General features: G+C 38.1%; 1 protein-coding gene across 1 annotated transcript; it reads left to right on the top strand.

Annotated features, from left to right (window-relative positions):
• Positions 1 to 25,607, top strand: LOC145467081 (microtubule-associated serine/threonine-protein kinase 3-like). The gene is made up of 29 exons (XM_081450601.1): positions 1 to 603; positions 5,220 to 5,456; positions 6,501 to 6,523; positions 10,179 to 10,291; positions 10,470 to 10,560; positions 10,774 to 10,864; positions 11,030 to 11,062; positions 11,365 to 11,417; positions 11,537 to 11,611; positions 11,730 to 11,805; positions 12,232 to 12,261; positions 12,692 to 12,772; positions 13,308 to 13,412; positions 13,503 to 13,601; positions 13,900 to 14,070; positions 14,448 to 14,536; positions 14,652 to 14,739; positions 14,900 to 15,078; positions 15,626 to 15,706; positions 15,872 to 15,942; positions 18,601 to 18,828; positions 18,987 to 19,091; positions 19,552 to 19,671; positions 20,062 to 20,491; positions 20,609 to 20,874; positions 21,135 to 21,370; positions 21,604 to 21,678; positions 22,005 to 22,494; positions 23,183 to 25,607. Exons 1-29 carry the CDS (start codon positions 328 to 330, stop codon positions 23,938 to 23,940), a joined length of 4,770 nt encoding a protein of 1,589 aa, XP_081306727.1. The 5' UTR covers positions 1 to 327; the 3' UTR covers positions 23,941 to 25,607.

Here is a 25,607-nt window from a genome sequence, read left to right as displayed (position 1 = left end):
TAATCAATGACTAACGTGAAATGCTAGGAGTATTATTACGAGGCGGAGATTAAGCACTTTCACTTCATTCTGAACCGAGTCCGAACTTTTACTTCTGTCTGGGAAACAGTTCATTCAATTCGCCATGAACTGTTATTGGTAAAGGCAGTGCGCGGTGTGGCAACAGGCGAACGGAGCTGAAATTGATGGAGGAAATCAGCGCGTGTTGTGTAGTGGCGAGAATTTCTGTTTCAAGCCCAGCCATGTTTTTAACGATTTAGCTGCGTCAAAGGGGCTGTAAACATGTGTGATTGAATGCTGTCGTTTGAGGAATAGCTTAGAGAAACTATGGATGATGTGCTAGGCAGTTCTGTCGCGGTTCGTCGCACTGAAAGTGAGGGTAGCACGACAAGTGAAGACAGGGACAGCTCACTTCGCGTGTTTTTGGAAAAAGAGTCACTTGGACATTTGAGCGCTCTCTTCCCAGAAAATGTACCTCTTAGCTATTTTCAGGCTCTTACAGAGGACGATTTGGAACACGATTACAACGTCATAGATGACAAAGAAAGAGAACTTTTAATGAAGGCTATCGTGAAACTGCAGGAGGAATTTTCAGCAGAGGAGGTGAGCCTTTCTACCACTGTCTAAAATCAGTAAAGATTCACCGGCCAGGCTAAAATTACATAATGCTTTCCGAGTTTAATTTATCCTCGTGTTAACTTGAATTTTACCTGAAGTCAAGCAGTTTTCTGAAGTTTTAGACTTTCGTTTCTATTAGCTCCAACTGTGTATTTAAATATTTTCGCGGTTTTTCAATTTTTGTTTGCTTCCCCTTGAATACATTTTCGTGTTTCCTAGGCCGTCGGCACGCCAGGAAAGACACATCTCCGCGCGGAATAATATCTGCTATGAGATATTTATCGCCTAAGATACTTATCTTTGTGATCAGACGAATGCTTTTCCTTACGCTTTTGCCTTAACTCGACTTACATATTTGTATTGCACATGTTTTTCAATTTAGTTTGATTTTATTTTTGTCTGTTTACTATAAGCTTTATACTCGTGGTCTGATGTTGGGCTTTGATCCAAAGTGTGTCATCTTCCGAGACGACATTCATGTATTTCCTGACAATACGGTCAAAAACACTTTAATTTGGCCAAGTACACTTACCGAATCGATCAGATCAATTTCTCTAGAAGAACGCGCGAAATTTCACAAAATCGCATAAAATTTGTTGACTTTCCCGATTCCAGTCGGTTTTCGTCTGAATTATTTCCTTTGATCCAAATTAAATGTGGGGGTGTTTTCCGCTGGGAGTTGCTATTTAGCCCACAGTATGTCTTTGTTGTCGATCTATATTTATTGCTTCGGATGCCAGTTCACCCCGCATTTTTCAGAACACATCTTATTTACGATCAAAATTTTGTCGCGCCATAATAATTTGTAAGTTATCTCTCTCGAACTTGTCGTGTTCCAACTGCAGAGAATAAGTCTCAACTAGGAATATAGACAACCTGCTCCACCATCGTCGAGAAAATTTATTGCGTGTGAAAAATCTTATGCGATGTTAAGCAACGATGGGAAAGTGGTTTTGTGGATTAGACAAAGCTCTTTCAATTCTCTCTTCGAAATGGTACGTAAATGGGTAGACAATTCATATGAGGTTGTAAATGAGTTGTTCTTTATTATGCTAATGTACTCCATGTTCATTACATCGGCCACAGCAGGGAATATTCGAGACCCTGTCTTTTCCATCAAGATATGACGATTTTTACAGAGATAAACTGCTTCGATCGATGTATTAGGGAATTCCTGAATTGTGTTTGTGATTTCTCTCTACTTAATTTGGCACTGACGTGCAATTTGCATGATCATAAAATTTAGGTTGTACAAATAATGAGCAGCCCATTGTTGACAAAATAAATCTTTTGTTGGTTCAGAGAGTCGCTTACAAAACCTTGTCTATTAGTTTTTCTTGCTAAAGAAAAACTTGTGAACCTCAGTCATTCATGATAACTTATTTTCAGTTGATACTGCAATGAAATCTTCTTGTAGATTTTGAATGTTAATTTTTTTTTAACAAATCAGTCTAAGAAACGTCTGATGTATTTCAGGATTTTAATCAAAACGGATCAAAGGTAATTAACCTAAAAATCCAATCTATTTTTTTTTTTTTTTGCATTAATGTTTAGGCTGGAAAGCTATTAACTTCAGCAAGTGAGGATCTTGAGTGCTTAAATAATGTTCTTGAAAAACCTCCAATTTGTTTGTTCATCAGATGCATTTCTGCACTGTCAATTTTGTCAAGCAAGTTTTAAATTTCATCTGTAAGACAAGCCTGGTCTCAACAGGATTTGTTTCAAGGACTTCATATTTTTCTTATTATTTCCTGGTTTCTTCTATTTTTAAAGACAGTATTTTATGAGTTAATTGATATGTGAAAGTCATGGTTTTGTTGTACTATTTTTGTACATAGATGTTTAATAATCATAAAACTTCTCTTTCTATAGAATTTTGCCAGCAATTTTTGGGAGTGACCCCCAGCCTCTAGATCTTTCTTAGAATACAGATTTATATCCTGACATTGAAACAGTTTTATAGTACAATGTATCGCTGAATCAGAGGTAAATACGTTTATATGTCTTGTTTCAAGCAATCCTTGGCACTCCCAAGGGAACCTTAAGGCAGAATCATTTCCTTTTGATCTTACAGGCAAATTGAAAGTGTCGTTTTGAGCAAATTATGTTTAAGACAGTCAAAAAAATAGTAGAAATAATTATGAGACAGATCTGGCATTAACAGTGCATCTTAGATTAACAGACAACTTAATTGATTCCTTTCGATTCTGCTCAGAAGCAATATTTAGTCCATTTCAAATACCATTAATCAAATTTTACTACTTTGATCCAATTGCACATACACACATATGTACAAATCGCATGCAAGTTTTTTTCTTTTTTTTTCAACAGTAGATACTTCATTTGAATTTAGTTATTACAGTTGTATAGTAACTATGACTGGGTTATTCAGGTTTGAGAAAAAGCTCCAGATGACAAGGAATTGTTGCTTTCGATATCTGTTTTGAGTATCCCTAAGGATATCAGCTTAATTTGCTTTGGGAGTGGAACAAAATTATTTGGTGATTTTTTGAATTGAAATTAATATATGCGTGTGGCTCATTTTTGGGTTCCACAGTATTTTGCAAGTGTTATTATGATTATCAAGTGCTTTTAAAACTTATTACTAAAAACGTTTTCCATGTCTAATTTGAGATTCCTCCCTTAACTTTTTCCATTATGGTTTTTTTGTCAACTCTGCACTACAGTATACACGTACATGAAGTTGTTTTTGATCCTTTAACTAGGATATTTTTAGCTGGTGATTAATATCTTGAAATCAAGCGTGAAGATACGCGTAAGGCACGTGTGTTGGTTCTGGACGAAATATGTGCATGTAGCATTACTAACATATTTTGTTTACGACTGTTTTTGTGGTAAACATACATTCAAGTAAATCTACGTACATGTGGTATTCTAGTATGGGATGATATTTGGTCATGACATGACATGTGACTCAAATTCAGCAGAGAACTTTGCCTTTCTCATGAGTATGACTTTTTGTTTTGTTTTTCATTGTTATAAACACTATATTTAAGAGCTACCTTGTGTGCATGTTCTAGTCTGATGATGGTATAGTTCTCACCAAAATATAACTTCTAGTTTTGCCAGTTGTTGTCTGAATTTCATCACAATAAACATTCTCAGATCACCATTGATTTTCTATGCACTATATGTAGCATATATAAGTTTGTTTTGTATGCTGACTGCTTTTAACATTTCTCCTGTTTTGTTTGTTTCTTTTGTTTTTTGTTTTTTTTTTTTTATTACACAAACAATTAAGAACCCAAAGGTCATGGATCTCATAAATCAATAAGAAATTTATTTCAGAAATGTGTCTTTTCTCATGCTACCAACAAATACTCTAGGAAGTTGGTTTGATTGAATTTTGATGATTCATGTACATTTTTCCTGACCGATCCTTTAGATTCTTATATAACAGCAGAGTTCTTTTCGATAGCAAGCATGCAAAGAAAACTGTATGTTTCCTGTTTGAAGCAAGATATAATTTCTTCAGGTGGGTGACCACCCAATTTGTCAACCTTCAGCTTGTGTGGTTATTAATGGGTAGCTTCAAGCATGGGCCTGTCACTTGACATACATGTATGACATTGGAAACATCATTTTTTATGGCATTCAAATCCCAGACTTAAGTTTGAAAGTCTAATGACAGAGCAAATTATACATTAAGGGATTTAATTATAATTAAAAGCCAGTTGGAAAACTATTTTAAGAGATGATTTCTGCTTTGAGTTTTTATAAATACTAAAATGTGCTGAGGAAGAGGAAATACAACCAAAATGTTTTCAATTCTCACGCATTTGAATGTACCAGTACATGTTCATGTATGGCCAAAAGAAGAATAATTCCAAAAACTTCATTTTCGGTCATTGTACAGCTGTGATTATGTGGTGAAGAAAATGAGACAAAAAGCAGATGATCAATAAAGTGGAAAGTGTATTTCTTGCACCAATTTAACTGTGACTCCACAGAATTCCTACAGGGAGTCACTTTGACTCTAGTGTAGAGTCCAGAAATGTTCAGCAGAATTTTAATGAAACAGTACAAAATCAAAGGTACAGACAATGTTGTAACAACATTTCTTTGTTACAGTGTAAATGGAGTTCGCCCATAGCTGTTTGTGAACCATGTTCAGCTCAGCAGCCATGTTTGAATGTAAATCATTTTAGTCCACGGTTCTCCTTCTCCCATGATGACATACTTCTTGTAATGGTGGCATAAAGCACCCACCTTCCTCAAACTCGCACTTTCAAAAATGACTGCATCTAATTTGTGAAGAAGGGGTCAAAGGAACCACAAAGGGAAAGGAAAATTTGTAATCCCTGACATAATTAGAGGGAATTGCAATTTTAAGCAGAGAATTAAAAGGCAGTTTATTCTTGAACACCTGACAGTACTGTATGTATACCTAACTGTTATGTTAATAGTATGCCTTTTGTTAAAAGCCGGTTATTTTCTTGAGTTTCTTGCTATGTATTTAATAAACAAGTAACTCATTTTTAATTCATGAAATTGCACTTGTAAGTTAATTTTGAATTATATTGGTGTAAGTAACATAGACAATGAAATTCACTGTGAATTATTATTTTTTTAAATTTTAGTCTGACTCAGAGCTTGACAATAGTGCAGAGTTCAATTCAGAAGTCTTTGCCTCTTTGCCACGGAATTTCAAGCTAAACCGTTCAAGATTCTGTGACGAGTTTAATGCAGATGCAAGGTCTAGGAGAAGAGAGAGCATTGGTTTTCCATCAGCGAGGCTTGATGAGACTTCTAATTTGTTACGTATGAGAGCAAATCCTTCATTGGGTAGTTCTGAGCCTAATCTCACAGGCAGCTGTGTAAGTAGACTCTATTTATTTAATAACTGATGATTCCATATGTTGATTTCTAGTTTTCTACGCATTCAGCCAGGCATTGAAATCACGATCGACTGTGGAATCTAGATTCCTCGAAGCTTCAGATGACTGAACCTTCCTATTGTGTGAAGCAATTTTTGCTCCTGTGGCTGACAAAAATTGCTAATGGGAAATCTATCCTTGATTTTTTGAGCACTCGAAGAAACAGATTTGACAATATCATAATTGTTTTTCGCTTTCATGCATGTAGAATTGTGTATTTTAGAGATGATGAACTATTTCACTATTGTAAAAACTGAAGGTCACTTTGGAATTTTGACAATTTAATTTTTCACTTTCAAATTTGAAGATGATAAGTATCCCATTTTAAAAAAAAACTGATTAAATGTTTAATATTTCATGTTTTGTGCATTCTCTAAAATTCTACTTATGAATGTAGATGGTATAATTCCAGATCTATAAAGAATAATAAAAATATTTTATCTCCTGAGGTTTACAAAAGAAAACCTGTAGAGAGAGCTTTTACTGGAATGTGAATCCGACACCACAGGAAATGAAAAAAGAAATGCACACACCATGGAAAACTTATGTTACGCCCTGTACATGTAAACGTGTTAAGTTCTTCTTACCAAATTGGAAATTCAACCAGTATAATACTTTTTCCACTCCGCATTTGTCTTGTCTTTTTGTTTTTTGTTTGTTTATTAACCTTTTAGTTCAATCACAGTGGTATCAAATGAATATAATATTATTGGTCAATAATCCTGTCACAGTTTTTCACATTTATTAGTTTTTCATAAGCCACTGCAATAGAAAATATGTCAAATTTTTTAGAGATCTATCAGGTAGTCAATTCTCATAGTATGTTGAATTGAATTTGTTTTTAAAATGTATAGAGAAGTCAGGGGTTGATCACAGTTTTAAACCTTGCCTCTGACCACCTGGCAAGTACATTGTTACATGTTATTTCTTGTGCCCAAGAATTTTCATCAAATGAATAATGCTATTTACTTTGTTCATTTTCAGAATGACATCAGCCGGAGACCAAGGTATTCCATGAATTTTGTTACTAATTTTCAACTGGTAATTAAATTATAACAATTATAATAAAAGAAAAGACACATTTCTTTCAAGCTCATCTGGATAAGCAGTCTTTTTTTAAAAAACTTAACATAATAATCCATTGTCTTGCAACATGAGTACGTTTTTGTACATACTGGTATGTACGATTTTGTGTCGTATTGTTAACATAATTTTTGTAACAATTATATAATATATATCATTTACAGACATTCATAGTTTTTTAGCACTTTCAAAGTCTTATTTGTTAGTACCTGTAGTTTGTTCAGAACCTTAGGAAAGTTTGATTCTTAAATGTATCAAAAGTTAAATGACTAGGTGTTATAATTGAATACATGTATCTTCTAAAAGCTTCCTGCTATGAGGAAATGATGTGTGTGATAACAAATTTCCCTCCTGTTATAAATAGTTATATATATGACATATTATAGTGTTTCGTGTTTTTGGTTCAAAATTCTTCACACCAGTTTTATTTGTATTTTCCTTTATTTTGTTTCCTATTCAATTTCATACATTGAAGCAAAGGCAAATAACAATGATATATAATACTATTCAAACCAGGATATTTTCAAATCTCCAAAACAAAAAAATATAACTAAAGATACATGTGAATAGACATAATTATAGACTGCAAATTTGTCTCAAATACTTTTCAATTAGAAAATGTGACAAAAATCAAAGTTAAAAGTACTCTAAAATACTTTTTTGAGGAATTGCCTCATCTGTTTCCTATATATTTCACTTTTAAGTTTCTTGGCTTATTTAATAACATTTTGAAATTATATATATATCTATATATATATGTAGCAAACTCATTATCTTTCAGGTTTATGTATTCCTTTTCAATATGGCAATATCAATTGTTTCCAATTTGCATCTCAAGGTGTTTTGCAAACTTGCACTTTGCGTCATTCAGAGCTTTTCAAATGAGATAATTTTATTCTCCCATATAATGAACCTTTTATCTCTGGACAGCTTTAGTGTCATATGTTAATTGTTATTGAAATGAAACAGCCGTCTGTCAGATAATAACAAGCTGCTAAAAGGAATATTTTGTGGAGAGATTTTCAATATATCCCTTTAGGTAATGCTTTCTTGAAAAAGCCACCTTTTGGTACCTTTGTGTTGTTTGCAATGTACACCATATCTACTTGTCATTGATGCCTTACAGTGTATTTTGTCAAAATTTAATTTCAACATGAGGGAGGACATTGTCAGAAGGTTGGTTCCACAGGTTCTAAAGTATAACTTACAATTCATAAACTGAGATATATTTATTTAATTTTCTCTCAGCATTTTGGAATGAAAGGACTGAAAACAGATGCATTGAAAACCTGACAATTATTTTTCTTCAGTTGTCCATTCATCCAGTAGCTCTCACCAAAGCTTGTCAATTTTTTTAGACAATAATTATATACTTTAAACTATGACAGACATCCTACTGGTCTTGCCATTGAGTTATTCAGTAATTTAATTCATTGTTATCTAAACAAGCTGTCCTGCACGTACTCTGTACATTGGAAGCTTTACTTCTTGTTATTGTCAGAACTCTATTCTTTCCAGCATGAAATTTTATATTACATGCATGTGCAGCTAATGCTTTGTTCAGTGTCTATGAAGAGCTACATGCTTCAAACTATTGTACAAGTTCACTAAAATTTGTGATCATGCCAAAATGTCTTTTCAGCTGCTCTTTTATTTCTATTCTTTCTGGAATACAGGCCGGAAATCTTCTTTTATAAGTCATTTATTGAGTGACAAACTTGAAAATGAAACTGAAGTACAATATTCAAGTTAAGTTCCTGAAGAGACTTTTACATGTGTCTCGGGTCGTAGGAAATATTCTTTATTGTATAATGATTATGTGTTTGATGTAATGCTGATTATAACTTTGTTTTTATTTACTGTGACTGAAATGCTTTCATGTAGCTCTGAGCAAGTTTTTACAAAGTATTCCATAGGAAAAATATAAATATTTGTGTATGTTGTGGTTCAATTTCACCCTTGGTAGAATTTGGTATTTTTCTTTTGTTTTGCTATATGGTAATATATTAAAATTATGTAAATGAAACAAAGAAAAATACTAAAAATTGTGCAAAGGGCATTATTGCATCACAACATGTAATTATATTTATTTTACATGTGCATATAGTCTTGCCTGGCACTTGCATGGTAAATCATGAAATTTAGGTTGAAAAGCAGCTAAATTGGTTTCCATTTTTTCCCCTCAATTACTATCAAGAGTCAGTATCTTTGCATTTTCTTTTGATACAACTCTTAAGTGTATAGATCTGTATTTTACTGCTTGTGTCTAAAGAACTATTCAACCTGAAAATAGTTTAGTTGGTCTTATTTTTAATTATCATTATGAATTTCCTTTGATAAGACAACAATGAAACTGTCCACATACCAGACTTTGTGTCTACATGTACAGTTGTATGTCTCCTTTCTTCCTACAATTTTCTTTGTGTACATTTTATCTCATGATTCTACACTAAGTGCACTCACCTTTAAATTTGGCAGCCTGATCTGTTCAAAGGCCTTAAAACACTTTTTTATCCTTGTAGGGTTCTCGGAAAGGTTGTTATCTCTACTGAACTTATTTTCGGTTAGACTCTTCAGATTGCAAGTGGACTACATAATCATAACTTAAGGCTTAATTTAATAATTATATGCAGTAAATTTGTAGGATTAACTGAGTTGTAATTTGATTTAAAAATAATAAAGTAGATCAGCGTCACTGGCCTTCTTTAAGCACAGTATCAGTCAAATGAAGCTTGCTGCTTTTCACTTTTCTTCATGTTTCAATTTTTGCTCGTTTTAAATTGTGATTCACTTTAAAATTTTCTAGTCAGATAAGATTTAATTTTGGTATTATTCATTAGAGGCTGTTAGTGGATTTAGTGATTCTTTTAAGAGGCAATTCCAGTGTAATGCAATATTTATTAGTGGTTGATTTATTTAAAGTCAGAGATGTTTTCAAGTCCCCTCAATAGGTAATTCACAGGCTAAAATTGATGAGGAATTCAATGCAGATTTTAAAAAGTCTTATTCCGAATTGCCATCTTTTCAAGGCTCAGCATGTTTTGCATGATTCCAAATTGTAAAGTTATTTATCTACAGTACATGTATGTTGATGAAACGGAAGTGTCTGTGTCATCATATATTGTACTTCATGTACAAAATAGGAGAAGCTAGGACTATTGTATTAATGATGTAGTTTTAAGTTGAAAATGTTTTTTGTGGGTCTTGTGAGTTCAACTGGATTTAAGGTATATTTAATAATTTCAGCCCATTTGTGCCATTTAGAGTGGTCAAAAGCAAGATTTTAACCAGTAGTATACAAGGTGAAAATACAGTCAAGATTCTGTCATAACAGAAAGCTCTGATTTCATTTCCCACACTGTTGTGCTACAGTTTGATTTGGTTTCTTGTAGGTGTTCAGTGCTTTTTATGTTTTGTTTGCTTGTTTGTTTGCTTTCATTTACAAAATTTGTAAGCATATACACATACAGTGTAACAGGTACCAAGCTTGCTGTTAAATACTACATAATATTATTATGTTTATTGTCTGTTTCAACTTACAGTGTATAAAGTTAATGTTTGTATGTTTTCTTTTTCAAGTTCTTTCTCCTCTGGAACACGCAAAACTGGAAGAAGTTTCACAACAACGAGCTCCATGCCCTCAGCACACTCAGGTCGACCGTACTCACCGTTTTCCTCGCCATATTCACAAGGTGAGTAATTCATTTAAATACATGAACGTGTCCAAGTTCTTAGTTTTCCTTTCAAGATAATAGCTGATCTTGGGAAGACCCTAGTAACACCCTGGCCTGCCGATCTATGTAGGCCTGCATTCCCATCTACAGCAATAAAGATACGAAATAATGTTTGAAAACTTGTTTTGTTCCGCAGGGTCTGACAGTCCAGTTGGTAGTCCTAGTTTCTACACCTCGTCAAATAACACAACTGCTGGAGCACATTTTGCCTTTTCAAATGTTAGGAAGTGAGTTTTAGATGTTGCACGTATTTTGAGTATGTGCCATTAGGGCTTAAGATATTGTTAAGCATTTTTATCCAGATCTTTATTTTCTACATATAGAGTATAATTATATCAGGAGATCTATGCATGTAAAAGTCACCTGTTGACTTGGCTCTGCAGTCCATCAAGGTTCTGCAAGATTGTTGACTCTAAATGAGTAATTTCTATCTTTTACAGAGCGGATGTTGGTGGAAGACGTTGGTCAGTAGCATCCCTTACTTCGTCATCAGGATATGGAACACACACTCCTTGCTCATCATCATATTCTGTAAGCATCACAAATTATTATGTTTGTTTCATTTATTTGTTTTGTTTTGTTTTGTTTTGTTTTGTTTTTAATCTGTATGTTTGTAGTTCTAACATGAAATTCAAGGAAATTTGTATTTACGTAGAACATGGTGATTTACTGGTTGCAATTATTGTTGTTCTCTAGTCGCTTGCATCATCACAAGAAAAACTCCATCAGGTATGTGTATTTAGTTAGCAAGAGCTGTTATGGTGATTTCGTATTCAGCGTCTCCTAGTTGGAATTCATATATTTTGCATTGTGCTACACAAGAATTTAATCTCAGTTGCATTGTGCACGTACTAATTAATGCATGTTTAATCATTTGATCTCGCAAGCTTGCCACAGGCGTGCAAATTGTTATTTGTGGTGTGGGACCAAGTTCTCAAAACTATATGCATGTATTTGTGTATGTACCTGTATGATTATTTATATATTAATTATAATTTATATAATTTATTAAGTAAATTATTTTGTGACAGTTGCAAATAGGGTTACCTTACAGTGATGAATACAACTATGGAGCACATTTCAGGTAATAACTTATGAGTACATACTTTGTACAATTATGCCAATAATTTCAAGACATTTTTTAAGCGCCTGCCATGGAAGTGTGGTGATCATTTTTTTTTTACTTTGTTACACCTGTTTTAGTGCCGATAGTGATCAGGAAGATGACAGTGGAGGTCGAAGGTCACCAAAACCACGACAGAGGTCACGGAGCCTTAGGTAAGTTATCATTTGATATTTTGTCAAAAATTAGCCTAGCCCACCTGCCTGTTCTAATCATGGCCAGTTGGTGAATAGTTATGCTTTTTTTAAGTACATGTATTTCATCTTGTTTTAGCCCTGGCAGATCACCTCTCATTCAAGAAGATGAACTGCAGTTACTTAATAACCTTTACAGAGAACGATTTCCTAAAGTAAGATTATCTTTATACACTTAATTAATGTTAGAAAAATTTGAATCAATAAGTTCTTTAAAATTGTACATTGAGCTTTTTTAACTTGTATTGCCTATTGTTTCCATACACATATTTTAGTGGTTTTAACTATATATTTATGCATGTAATTTTATTCTTCTACCAGTCTTGAAAATGACCACTGATCAGCTGAAACATTGTTTGTTATACATGTAGCGCTGGTTTTTGTTATGAAATTAATGATAGAAAATTTGCCTTTCTATTGAAAATATTTAATGGATTTTCATCGAAAATTGTATACACGTACATGTACAACTGTTAACATGTTGATGCAAACTAATGGTCTTCAATCTTCTGTCGTATCACTGTACAGCTCTCATGATTTTATTAGTTATTGTTGTATTCAATTGTTGTTATGTTTGGCAGGCTATTACACAAATGGAGGAGAATCTCAGTGTAAGTACTGTTTCTTCAGTGAGGAATAATGTCACAACATTCCGTAAATTTTGTCTATACAGTCTGCAAAAGAATTGGGGACATGACAGAGCTCTTGATGTCGATCCCTGTAGTGTCTGATCAATAAGTTGTCACAAAGTTTGACACTTCATACTGTTAAGCAAAATTCAATGTCATCATTTTTGTGTGTGTCTTGGTGGTGAGGAGGTTGAATATTTGAAGTCTCTTTCGAACATCTATTAGAACGAAGGAGGGGCATGATAAAAGATCCTTTGAGGGGGTGGGGCTAAAGAAGGGGGAGGTGCACAACCTAGTATGCTCTAGAATTGCGTGGGGAAAAAGTTTCCCATCTCTTATTCTCCAGTAAGTGGGTAATAATAACCCTGTATTTGTTCAAACATATAAAAATACATTTTTATTTCTTTTTTAGGAATTGATAGAAGAATACTCGGAGGAAGGAGCTCTTAATCACCACAGTTGTGACGGAGTTTTGAACTTTGTCTGGAATCAGGTACATATGCATTCCTTCTGATCACTGAACTGGGCATAGGGTTTCCACAGGTCATGGAATGATCAGGGGGGAAATACATCTAGGGGAGGGAAACGTCAGGGAATTTTATTTTTAGTCGGGGAAAATTGACATTTTGAAAAGAGAAAGTGGGGGAAAAGAAAAGAAAAGAGAAGTCAGGGAAAACTGAAATAGTTTAACACGGCTGAGTTAATACTTAAGACTGGAAGAAACATTTTGGGTTAGCGTGATTAATGACGAAGTAATATTTGTTGAAAACTTGTCAGTCTTCATTAATGGATGGAAAGGACAGTTGCAAGGTGGCTGGAAGCTGCTACTATATCTGACATTTTGTATTTATTTGGTCAGGAATTTTATTTTTACCAGCGAAAAGTCAGGCAATTTTGAAAAGTGATGTCTGGGGCAACCATGTCACCAGTGCAACATATGTGTGAGTTACGGGTAACGAGTATACCATGTCAACTTTTTAACCCAGGAGAAGCTTTATTCTCATCATTGATTTTGAACATTCTTACAGGTACTCGAGGCTGCTCGTGATCTTCTTAAACAATCTCAGGAGGGTGCTCTGACAAGTCTGTACTTCTATGACTTGTCTGACAGATTGGAAAGACTCCTCTTCGAGGTAAAAATATTTTGACGTATCTACACAGAAATGGAGCGTTCATGTGCTCTTGTTTTCATTCTCTTTATTTGACACTTTTGTTTCTCACAGGCACACCAGAAAACAGACCAAGATGCCTCTCCTGTGAAGAAACTTGTGAGGAAGATGCTTATGATCATGTCAAGGCCTGCACGTCTCCTAGAATGTCTGGTAAGTTCTTACATTTCGTTATTATTAATTCGGGAAATAAAGGTTTTCTCTATCAAAATGACAGACCAAATCACTGTCCAGTATGCCAACCATTTTAACAAGTGATAGACACACCAACTGACCTATGTCTGACCGATGGACTGACTGACCGACGGACAGACAGACAGACGGATTGAGAGACAAATGGACAGACGGACTGATGCACAGAGAGACAAACGGACGGATGGACAGACCGACAGACAGACAGAAAGAGTAGAGATTGCTGAGCTAACATTTCATGTCTTGTTCTGATTTCCAGGAGTTTAGCCCTGAAGGTTTTTATAATCAGTTGGAGGAAGAAGAAAGAGAGCTGGAGAGGATTCCTGACAAGACTGACATCACTAACTACGTTAAACTCAAGCTTGGACTTGTTCAATCTGAAGAACCCAGACCGAACTCACCTGAGGACCCCGAACCTGAATCCCAATCGGTATAAAAGCGTTCGTCTTTTATCTGATCTTGATTCTATTCCTTCGTTCGTTCTATTGTTTGCTTCCTTGGTCGGTCTCTTGTTCGCTCGTTCCTCGTTAGCTCGTTCGTTTGTTCGTTCGCTCGTTCGTTCTCTCGTTCGTTCGTTTTTTCGTTCGTTAGCTCGTTCGCTGGTTCAATCGTTTATTAGTGCACGCGTGCGTAGTGTGCCTGTTTGCCCGTGTAGATTCGTGCGTCCATTCATTCGCCGTGCTTTCGTTTGTTTGTTCATTTATTCGTTTGTTTCTTTATTTCTTTATTTTTTCACACATGTATTACTGTATGAATATTGTGCAGCATATTCATCCCTCTAAATACATGTATTTGTTTTTGTATCAGAAATCTTCCAGTCCTAATTCCACAGCAGGGGAGATGCCCACTGAAGAAGACTTTGAATACATCAAACTTATTAGCAATGGAGCTTATGGGTGAGAAAGCACCCTAGAGAATATAGGAATTACGAGATTGAATTACATTTGTATTAGTGAACGTACGGTTTTATAGAGATGTAATAATTGATTGTGTGTTTTGGTCATCTTTCAGTGCTGTTTTCCTGGTGAAGCACAAGCAAACTCACATGAGATTTGCTTTGAAGAAGATGAATAAACAGCTAATGCTGCACAGAAATCAGGTACAGTGTTAAAATTATAAAACTCCTTCTCACTCTAACGATAAACAAAATTGTTTTCCAAGAAATGGATGGAAAGAGCCTCAAGTAAAAGCCAACAAAGGCGTCTTACGAAGTGTTTCGCCGAGTTACTTTCTAATTTTGGCTTGAATTTCCTCTCAAGGTGCAGCAAGTATTTGCGGAAAGAGACATATTGACTTTTGCTGAGAATCCCTTTGTTGTTGGAATGTGGTGCAGTTTTGAGACCAAGAAGCATTTGTGCATGGTGATGGAGTATGTCGAAGGAGGAGATTGTGCTTCGCTTTTGAAGAACAGCGGTCCTCTACCCATGGATCTTGCTAGGTACTTCGCCTTACTTTATTACTTACTAGGTTATGATTCACGAGATGTAGTAGCGTTAAAAAAGCGCAGTTTTTCACGATTTGCAACGCGCATAAAACTTTTTGAAAACCGATTTTCAGTTAAAATTCAAGGGTTGAAACGAGATAAATCTTTCAGAGAATTTTGTGCGACTGTGGGTATTCGTAAAAGCTGTACAAAAGGTTAATTTCAGAGTCAAAGATTTCTTATAATGTTATTGCCATTTACGACCTCTTTGTTGAACCATGACTGAGTGAAAAAGAATTAGGAATGAAGTTAAGAAGTGACTCTCGAAGATGGCATTTCTTTAATGTATTGCATTAGACGGTGATCTATTTACGTTGGTTTATCTATGAAAGATTCTGAACAAAACTCAATCCTTTGGGAGGATATTTTGGACAAGGCGATAGAAATCCAGATTTTTTAAAGTTATAATTTTACAATAGATTTCTCCGTTTGGTTTCACCAGAGTTTCTTGAAGGACGTTGTTTATAGTGATTCTCTGTAATTTGTTCATTTTGATTTTTAGGGCGTACATAGCGGAGACAATCCTAGCTGTTGAATACCTACACAGTTATGGAATCATTCACCGTGATATCAAGCCTGACAAGTAAGTTAATGCAATTCACTGCTGGATAATATCACCTTTATGGCCCGTGAAAGCAACCGGATTTTCCTCATGTGCCTAACTACAAAATTTCTGTCTTGCGAAGTTGTGATGTTGTACACACTAAAACGTTTACTCACTACTTGTTTAATTGTATTTATTTTTCAGTCTTTTAATTACTTCCTTGGGTCACATCAAACTCACAGACTTTGGTTTGTCAAAGATTGGACTCATGAATAGTAAGTACTATTTTTTTATTGCAACCATAGACTGGGTTTGATCACGGGTTGAAGTTTGAGAATGCAAGTTTGACATTTCCCACGAACCAAGCTCGAAGGAAATACTTACAAATCTATCTGGCTAGCAGAGGAAATTGTTTGCCAAACAATCTTCGTTCAGCCGTCGATAGATGAAAATGTGACCTCTCAAGCGGAAACGTACACTACGGCTATCCGTTCAACGCCCAAAAACCCGTCCGCTTGCCGTTTTCCATCCGTTTGTCATCTGTTCGTGATCGATGGGATGCCGTTCGAACGAATTGGATCATCCGTTCAGAAAAATTTTTAGTCGTTTGAACGGCTGCTGATATCCGTTCAAAAAAATCTTCATCCGTTCGAACGGCTGAGGTCACCCGTTCGAATAAAATCTTCATCCGGTCGAACAGCTGAGGTTATCCGTTCGAAAAAAATCTTCATCCGTTCCAACAGCTGAGGTTATCCGTTCGAAAAAACAAAAAGCAGCCGTTCGAACGGCTGATGTTATCCCTTTAAAGAAACTGCGGTAGTTCGAACAGCTAATGTCACCCGTTCGGGAAAATAGTATTCAGCTGTTCGAACGGCTGCTACTATCCGTTCACACAAAACTAATCAGCCGTTCGATCGGCCAACGGTATCTGATGGGAAACAGGTTTTCGAACGGCTGGGATTATCTGTTCAGAAGGAACTTTATACAGCCGCCTAGCCTGCAGAACAGGCGGATTAGCGGGCTCTAGCGCGATACACGAGCGGGCGCGCGAAGCGCGAGGCGAGAAAAATCCGCCTGTAGTCACACGATTGTTTATGCTCTTCCAACCGTTCGCCTTGCGAACGGTTTTTGCTGATTGGTTGCTTTATGCTACGCGACGTCAGACGCGAGAAAAAACAAAATGTGTTTGATTCGGGTGACAGGCCTACACGGACTCCTACGGCTCGTGACATTTCTACATTTGCCGTTCTCTTATAAATTCCAGCCCCTCAACCTTTTATTTTGCTCTTTACTTTTTTCTGAAGGGCACTTAATGTTCTGTTATCAGGATGACGTTTTTAAAAGTAGAGTAGAGCCGTTGAACTATTAGAGGTCAGAGCTCTGCATAGTTTCAGCTGTTATCTATCGCTTTGTAGAGTTTGACACTTCTGTAATTTACCATGTGCCGACTGATGTTGTTTGTCGTGCCTCATTTCTATTGCAGAAATGTATGTTGTATCTCTTTAATTATTCGCTCTGGAGGGACAAAGTCGGTGATCATCAATGCTGATTATTTGCATTCTATATTGTGACGCCGGGCCCGGTTGTTAGATTAAAACTGTGTCAAGTTATATGGCTTTTCACCACGGATCATATTTAGCTTTGTCCGACTGCTTCGAGAATCTTAGAGATCCGTTCTGTGTCGTTAAAGTTATGTTTCTTGCATCTAGAATTTGTTCGAGCTTTTCGTCTCCTGAGTTCGATGTTTAGGTTTATACCTCCTTTGTTCGTTTTAGCACCACATGATTTAAATTTAGCTAAATTTAGATTAGCCTGCAGAACAGGCGGATTAGCAAACTCTAGCGCGATACACGAGCGGGCCCGCGAAGCGCGAGAACGAGCACGAAGCGCGAGAACGAGCACGAAGCGCGAGGCGAGATTTTTCTCGCTTCGCGCTCCCGCTCGTGGATCGCGCTAGAGCCCGCTAATCCGCCTGTTCTGCAGGCTAAGACAGATTCGGGTCCGTGATGGAAAGCAATTATTGCCGGTTCTATTATGTTAAAAGCTTTTGGTGCCCATTTCTAAGTTTTGTCAAGTTTTGAAAGCAGAAACGAAGAAGTGTGTAATAAGAATTGCAACTATAGACTTACGAAAGGGGAGCAAAAACATATCCTTTATCAAAACATCAACATCTCCCGCATTTAGCCACAGAGCCGTTCATAACCATTCGTTCAATACGAACCCTTTTCTTCGGCCGTTGGAACGCCTGGAAAAATATGTTCCAAATGTTTCTTTAGCAGTTCGAACGCCTGGCGTCATCCGTTCGAAATTTTTCGTTAGCCGTTCGAACAGCTGGCATCACCCGTTAAAGATTTTTCGTTCGCCGCTCGAACGGCTCGCGTCATCCGTTTAAAATTTTTCCTGTGCCGGTCGAACGGCTGGCATCATCTGTTCGAAATTTTTCCAGCGCCGTTCGAACGGTATTTGAAACCGTTTTGAACGGCTGGAACATCCGTTTCTCATCCATTCGTCAGCCGTTCGCCAGCCGTTCGTTTTGACCATTTAACTAATATCCGTTAGTGACGTTTTCGCGTGAGAGGTCACAAATTGGTTTTCTTTATTCGTACTGAAAAAGACATTTGTTACTGTTTCGCCCGAAGTAAAAACCGGAAGATTGGCATTGCGAGTTAACTTTTCAAGTTTCTTCTGGACGTCTTCAGTACCTTGTTCGCAGCCTTTTCGACTTGTGAGATAAACGTCGTTCAACTAAGAATGTAAAAGTCCAACCTGCTAGCACCTCTTCGATGTTGTTCGATAGCGCGTCCCTCGTCTGTCGTAGTTTATTTACAGTTAATTACACCTTATTTTTACCCATAACTGCCTTATCTACGCCTGGTAAATCTTACACCACTTAGTTCATATTTCTTATATATTGAATCATATTTCACGTCTAGGCACCACTCACATGTATGAACACTCACTGGCCCAGGAAACAAAGCAGTTTACAGACCAACAAGTGTTCGGCACCCCAGACTACCTGGCGCCCGAGGTCATTCTCAGACAGGGCTATGGCAAGCCTGTGGACTGGTGGTCTTTAGGTATTATCCTATACGAGTTCCTCATTGGAGTGCCCCCGTTCTATGGCGATACGCCTGAGGAGCTATTTGCTGATACGTTGAGTGGTGAGTAAACAAACTAGATTTGTAACGTAATGGTGGGCTTTAAAGTACATAATTTCTGGAATGGATGACAGTAATGCTTGAATGAATAGGTTATGCGAAGCGGTCTCGAACCTACCACTCCTCATAAAGATATATGAACATTTTTGTTTTCATCGAAGGTGTTATTGAATGGCCAAGTGAAGATGAGGCACCTCCAGAGGACGCCAGGGACTTGGTAACAAGATTGCTGGAGCAGGATCCCATTGGACGTCTGGGCACTACAGGTGCGTGGACCTCTGTGGTCTTTATTTTTGCGTCTACAAGATACCTCACACTTGTATGTGCCTTTGTCCAGCAAGGTGTACCATTAGAATAATTTAAGCTTTCTTTTAGCGTATATTTAGGGAGAAGTCTTCAATAATGAGCGTTAACTTTTTGGACCGAAAATCACAACCCACTCCACGAGGCCAACGTAGCATTGATCTGTTGCATCTTTTGTTCGTGGTAGATAAATCTTCATAGAAATTCCGAAGACTTTCCAATTCTTCTTGTTCAATCCGAACTAGCACGAACATTTCCGAAAGGGGTCACGTCAGCTTGACGTCGTCAGTTACGATCATGTTGCTTAGAAACATCTTACGATAATCGCGGCTCGGGCAATTTTTGGAAACTTGACTTTGAAAGCTGTGTTTGTTAATTGTGTTTTACATTTTTTTCTCTCTTCTTGTTCGGTCCTCTGGCCAGGTTCACACGAAGTAAAAGAACATCTCTTTTTCACGGGCTTAAACTGGACGGCGTTGTTGAGACAGAAAGCTGAGTTTATACCAGTCTTGGACGGCGAGGATGACACAAGCTACTTTGACAGTAAGTCATGACTCCGTTCAGCTAAGCTGGGGCAGATCTAGGGGGGTGCAGGGGTTCGGTCGAACCTCTTAAATTAAAAAAAAAATGAGGCATTGTAAAACGCTGTCATGGCCTCAGAATGCTGGAAATCCCATTTCCGAGGATCTCAATTTCAAAAACTTTTCCGGGGCAGGATGCTACTGGACACCCCACCCCTCCATAGGGGACTGCCTTTGGCGGTCCGTATTTCGAACCCCCTTCTCTGAATTCTCTAAATCCTGCATCCGCCCCAGGCTTTAGCCTTGTTAACCCCTGCTGTGGTAAAGATGTAGTTTCACTTATAAATGTGAGTACTAAAATGTCTATCGTGACTTATTCCCTATCTGAACTGTGCTCTCTTAATTTTTACAGCTCGTGCAGACCGCTACAACCATGAGCTTGAAACAGATGATGACGAAGACGATGATGAAGAATTCAACAACTTCTCCAGCGAGTTTAGTAACTTTTCCACATGTTCTCCCCGGTATTCCCGTATCTGTGCGTCCCCGGTACCATCTCCGGTGCCGTCTCCGGGTGCTTCCCCAGGGCCTTCATCCCCCGTATCCCCCAACACCGTGAAGAAAGCATCTACAGACAGCAAAGACTCGTGCGAGGAAGTCACCACACCGCGCAGTGATCAGAGTTCCGAGAGCTCCCCAATGACTGTCCGAAAGAGGGATGTAACCGAACGACTTCTTGTTCGTTCGGAGAGTCGAGAGAGCGACGAAGATTTCCGAAGACAACGAAGCGATAGTGGTGTTGATTCCGATAAGCCTCGGAGCAGAACGAATTCGACAAACGAGTGAGTATAAGTAGATTGCGAATGCGCAGATTGATAGTGACTTCGTTTCTCTTCTCATCTGGCAAGTTTCTTACGTTACTAAGTTTCCAACCAACCCGCTGTTATTTTTTGTTTCAGATCTTTATCCCCCACGAGGCGTGATCTGAGCCCGGAATCCCCCCTCACTCCCCCCACAGTCCGACTACGAAAGAAAGCCTTTTCAGACTTGGCTACAGTCCCTATCCCGCTGTTATCGTTATCGGCGGACGAGGAAAGCCCGACCAAGCCTCCCACGGCCAGCCTTACTGTGGAGACTGAGGACAGGTATCGGGTGTATCGAACCCATTCCCTGCCGGCTGAGAGAGAGCATAGACTGTCTACTGCACCTAAACTGGAACTGTCTTGTAAGTCTTGATTGAGATTGAGAATGATTATTTTTTAGTGAACCCCTTTACTTTTTAAGATGGCTTTACATACCCTGAGTAATCTGCGATCTAAAATTTAAACATTCCATAAAACATCCTTATAACCAGACAGACCAAACCTTGTGTGTTAGCTTTAATAAGTCCAAACTTGCGGCCGAAAACCAACGTTGAAAAATGTGGACTATAACGGAATAAAGTATTTCATGCACAAAATTTATTTCCATGTTTATTTTCCACAGTGTCTGATGATGAATACCGAGCTTTGCGACATCATATAAAAAGCCCTCCGGGTTCACCCCGATCCCAGAGTCCTTCACGCTCTCCCAGGAGCCGCAGAAGAGCCAAGACTCTGTCACTCAACCTCCGACCACCAATCATAATCGAGAAAGGTCCGCGTGGATATGGCTTTACCTTGCAGGCCATCCGAGTGTACTTCGGCGATACGAACTACTACAAGGTCCACCATCTTGTGTCGGTCAGTAGTCACACTTCTTGCTTGTTCGCTGTCTTGCTGAATGACATGCTCGCTTGCACGTTACATTAGAACCCCGCGTGTAAGAATTAAGAACCTGCTAAGAGCCTATAGCCTAAATTACCAATAAATACCCCAAAATACAAGAAACTATTGTAGGTTCCTACGCGCGTGTTTTTACTGTATTCTGTTTCCAGTAAAAAGTTCTAAAGAAGGTGAATTTTTAATCCCTGTAGAATGTGGATCATGGAAGTGCTGCATTTGAATCAGGTCTAAGGCCTGGAGACTTGTTAACCCACGTGAACGATGAGGTAAGACGGTAACGCACATGTAGTTTTCTTTTCGGCCTTATTTGGTTTGCCACACAACGCTTCTACCAACTTGTAGAGTCCGGAGTTGTGTTGCGTGACATTCCTATGTCACTTCTTCGTGGTTGATCTTGAAGATTTTACTGCTGTGGTCTTCAACTGTTTTATCACTTTTCCATCCATTGAAACTTCACATTATGATAGACGCTTTGTGGCCCAAGTCTCACTATTAAATTCTGGATTAACTGTCACCAGAGTGATATTTAGCATTGTTTTGCGACGATGCATCACAAAACCACAGACTGATGGTGTTGTTATTTCCTTTGCAGTCTGTGGTGGGACTTACTCACCGAGAGGTGATAGAACTTATTCTCGGCGGTGGTGCAAAGGTGATGCTAAGCGCTACAGAACTCGCCAAGACTTCTATCAAGAGAGGAGGTCGGAAACGTGTGCTGTCTGCGAGTAAACAGGTCAGAAAGAAGCTACCTTTCAGACGAGGAAGAAGAGGAACAATTTCTCCTAACCCCTCCCCTGGTCCTGAAACGGGTGACAAACCGCCGAAAACTAAACCCTTCTGGAAACGGTTTGGACGAAGAGCAAGCCATTCACTCTCCCCTGGGAGTAGTAGTGTTCGACGGACGAGCTCACTGAAGCGAATGGTGTCGTCGCCGGACACGAAGACGCAGCGACCTGCTTCGCCTAAACTCGTTTCGCCTTCGTTTGATTTTCGGGCTCCGTCGGATCAGTCATCGTCTTCCGTTAGCAGCAGCCCTGCTTCATCACCAAGCTCGCCTTGTGCTCATGGCTTAGGTCGACCAGGTGAGTGGGAGCTGTTAAGATTCAGCTTGCTGGTGATGAGTTTCTAGAGAAACTATTGTGCTGCATTTGCGGGAAAGTTGCATTCCTCCATTTTTCACCGGCGAAGAGCCAACACTCGAAATGCCAACTTTCTAAATTCGGTATAGCAAATTGCCTTAATCGACATTAACTTGATAATAAGCTCATTAAAAATACTGATTATTACTGATAATCCGTGAATTTGATAAGCTGTGACTTCCATAATTATTCCTCGATAATGTACGGTTTTGCTTGTCATTTCTGAGCAAATGTCTTGGCAAAAAACTCGAGATTGCAGTTTGGTTGTTCATTTTAAAAGAAAGATATGAAATCTCTTTCATGCATGAAAAAGTAGTGAATAATTAACAATTATTCACCGAAGTGGAGGTGAATAGTGGTGGATAAGCGGCGAGGTAAATATCCATCACTTTCACCGACACTGAGGTGAATAATTGTTTTAGTATATACCACACAAGCTGAATAATTAGCGGACCAAAACGGTTTTTTGTGTGACAAGCGGTCGGCAATTTTAAAATCTCTCGCGCCGGCTGCTCGGAGGTGAATAGTGCTTGCTAATCACCTCCGAGTTAACCAATCAGAGCGCGCGAAAAGCACTATTCACTTGTGTGGTATATACTAATGTCACTTATTCATGATTGATGTCTTTTAGGAACACTTCAAGGACTTATTCCAAAGTTACGAGCGGTCCGTTCTCCAAGAAGAAAGTCCTCAACACACGTCCCCGTGTCCCCCTTAGCCAGGACACCTTCGCCAACCTCAGCCTCCCCCTCACATGGTCACGGGCATGCGCATCAACCTCGCAGCACTTCTCCTTTGACCTTGCGAGGGTCCCCTGCGTCACCGCACCTGGCTACAATCACGCCCCAGACCTCGCCGAGGCCTGGCTCGCCGTTGTTAAGGCGCGCGCTTTCGCCAGAGCATTTCCATCTCGGTAAACATGATAAAAAGACGGACTTCCGTACTAGAAAGACTTCCAGAGAAGAGAGGGCTCCACTCGGAAGACAGGACAGCTTTGAGCTGAAGGGACGACATCATCGTAAACATGATACTATTTATCAAGGAGTTCGCTGTGTTCTGGAGCAAGAGAGCTTTGTTGAACGAGCGCGTAGCGTTAGTTTGAATGAAACTAAGAGTCAAAATAAACTTGAACTCAAGTGCGAGCTGCGGAGACATTCGGAAGAGGCGCCTAAGACGTTTTTAAATCTGAAGAGTGAACCAAAGGATTCTTCTGAGGAGAGATTAGAGGAAACGGAACATGACACGAAGTTAGACGAAACCGAGCATGACACGAAGTCGGAAGGAACCAAAGTGGACACGAAGTTGGAAGAAACCGAACAGGACACGAAGTTGGAGGAAACCGAACAGGACACGAAGTTAGAAGAAACCGAGCATGACACGAAGTTGTGACGACTGACGGTCGTGATTTTATCGATGCTGAAATGCTCTCTTTTTAATTATTAACGATCGCTGATCCTGCTATTCGATAGATCTGAGATCAACGATCCTTAGTAACTAAACAAGAATTTGAAGAGAGTTCCCAAGGAAGTGGCAAGGATGGAGGTCGTATGTGTCTTGTAAATATCTGTAAATTAATGTACATATGTAAATATAAAGAAGATAATGTCATGAAACACTAATTTATAAGTCTGATCAACAAGCTCGATTTTAGAAAGTAGAGAATTGCTGTGTACGTTTGCAGAGGTAGAGCTAACGTGGTCAACCTGTTGTTCCCAAGTGATTAAAATACATTTTTTCCGTACAGTATCTGTACATTGGTTAGCAGACAAGTGATGAGAACAGGGGAATTCATCAACTAGCTGTGCTATTTTGATTACCACCAAATTCTTTGAACTGACATTGAGAGAACTGTATGGAAGTCATTTAGGAGAATTAACATTTGTAGCTTGGGATTCAAACGATTGATCGCCTAGTAAGGAGTTACCTAGTGGTCACCTTAAAAATTTACCTTTGTATTCAGTAACCGAAAAATTACCCGACTGAAAGTCAAAAAAAGTTCTTGTGCGAGTAACGCAAACGCATATTTGATGCAGATTAAAGAATAGAATTGTAGAGTAGATGCCTTAGCACAGTGTATTGGAATAGAGTCTTAAGTAAAGTGATATTTTATAACGTAGAGAGATATTCTTTGGTAATTTAATAATTTAATTTTGAAATCGGATATAATTGAGGATGGAGTGATCTTAATGTTTCCAGATGTGCCTGTTTTTAGGGCTTGCCACAAGTTGCTCTAGATTTCCCAAAAAGTTGCCCGAAATTTCTCAAAAAGTTGCTCAAAAGTTGCTAAAAAAGCCAAAACTTTTTTTGTTTCTCTCTTCTTTTATTTGGTCTCACACCTGATGCAGAAATATGCAATCTGTGCAACAAAAGTAACATTTGTAAGTATTTTTGTGCAATTTTGCGTTGTAACCAGCGTCGCTAGATAAATTCGTTCACAATACGTATGAGTAAATACTACGCATCAATATCAAAATTTTTAAAATTTTTTAAAAAATTTTTTTTAACAAAAATTTTAAAAAAAATTTTAAAAATTTAAAGAAATTAAAGAAATTCACAAGTTGTCTACTGAAACATTGTTAAATATGGAAGTATATATGGCCAATTACAGCACTAAAAGCTGCTTCGATATCTAGAAAACTAGAAATTGCTCAGAATGCAAAAAGTTGCGCGAAACAAAAAGTTGCTCGAAATACGAAAAGTTGCCAAAAAGTTGCCGAGCAACTTATGGCAAGCCCTACCTGTTTTAGTGTGCGTGCGTGCGTGCGTGTTTTGGCGTGCGATCGTGAGTAGTTTGATATCCGCGTGTGCGTAAATTTCCGAATCTCCGAAACAAGTGTAGCAACCCAAGTGAGAGAAGCTGGTTTTCTCTCGCGTGTTAAAATTTCTGGCTCCCAGCTTGCGGAAAAACGGACGGATGTCTCCCTCCGCGCGTTTCCTCCACTATCTGGGAGTCTGGAACAGGCTAGATACTGTATTAAGAATATGACTTAAAAATTTGGATTGATTCCAGACACTGCTTGAATGAAACGTAATAAACTAGTTTATAAACTGATATT

Source organism: Orbicella franksi, chromosome 14 (genome assembly GCF_964199315.1).
Source record: "Orbicella franksi chromosome 14, jaOrbFran1.1, whole genome shotgun sequence".
NCBI classification, from domain to species: Eukaryota; Metazoa; Cnidaria; class Anthozoa; order Scleractinia; family Merulinidae; genus Orbicella; species Orbicella franksi.
The sequence above is the reverse complement of the archived record's forward strand: the minus strand, read 5'-3'. Positions and strand labels throughout refer to the sequence as shown.

Excerpts from the sequence above, each read along its gene's own strand:
- LOC145467081 (XM_081450601.1), top strand. The coding sequence starts at position 328 with ATGGATGATGTGCTAGGCAGTTCTGTCGCGGTTCGTCGCACTGAAAGT. Across the intron at positions 604-5,219 it reads AGGAATTTTCAGCAGAGGAG|TCTGACTCAGAGCTTGACAA; the intron begins GTGAGCCTTTCT and ends TTTAAATTTTAG. Across the intron at positions 13,413-13,502 it reads TGGAAAGACTCCTCTTCGAG|GCACACCAGAAAACAGACCA; the intron begins GTAAAAATATTT and ends TGTTTCTCACAG.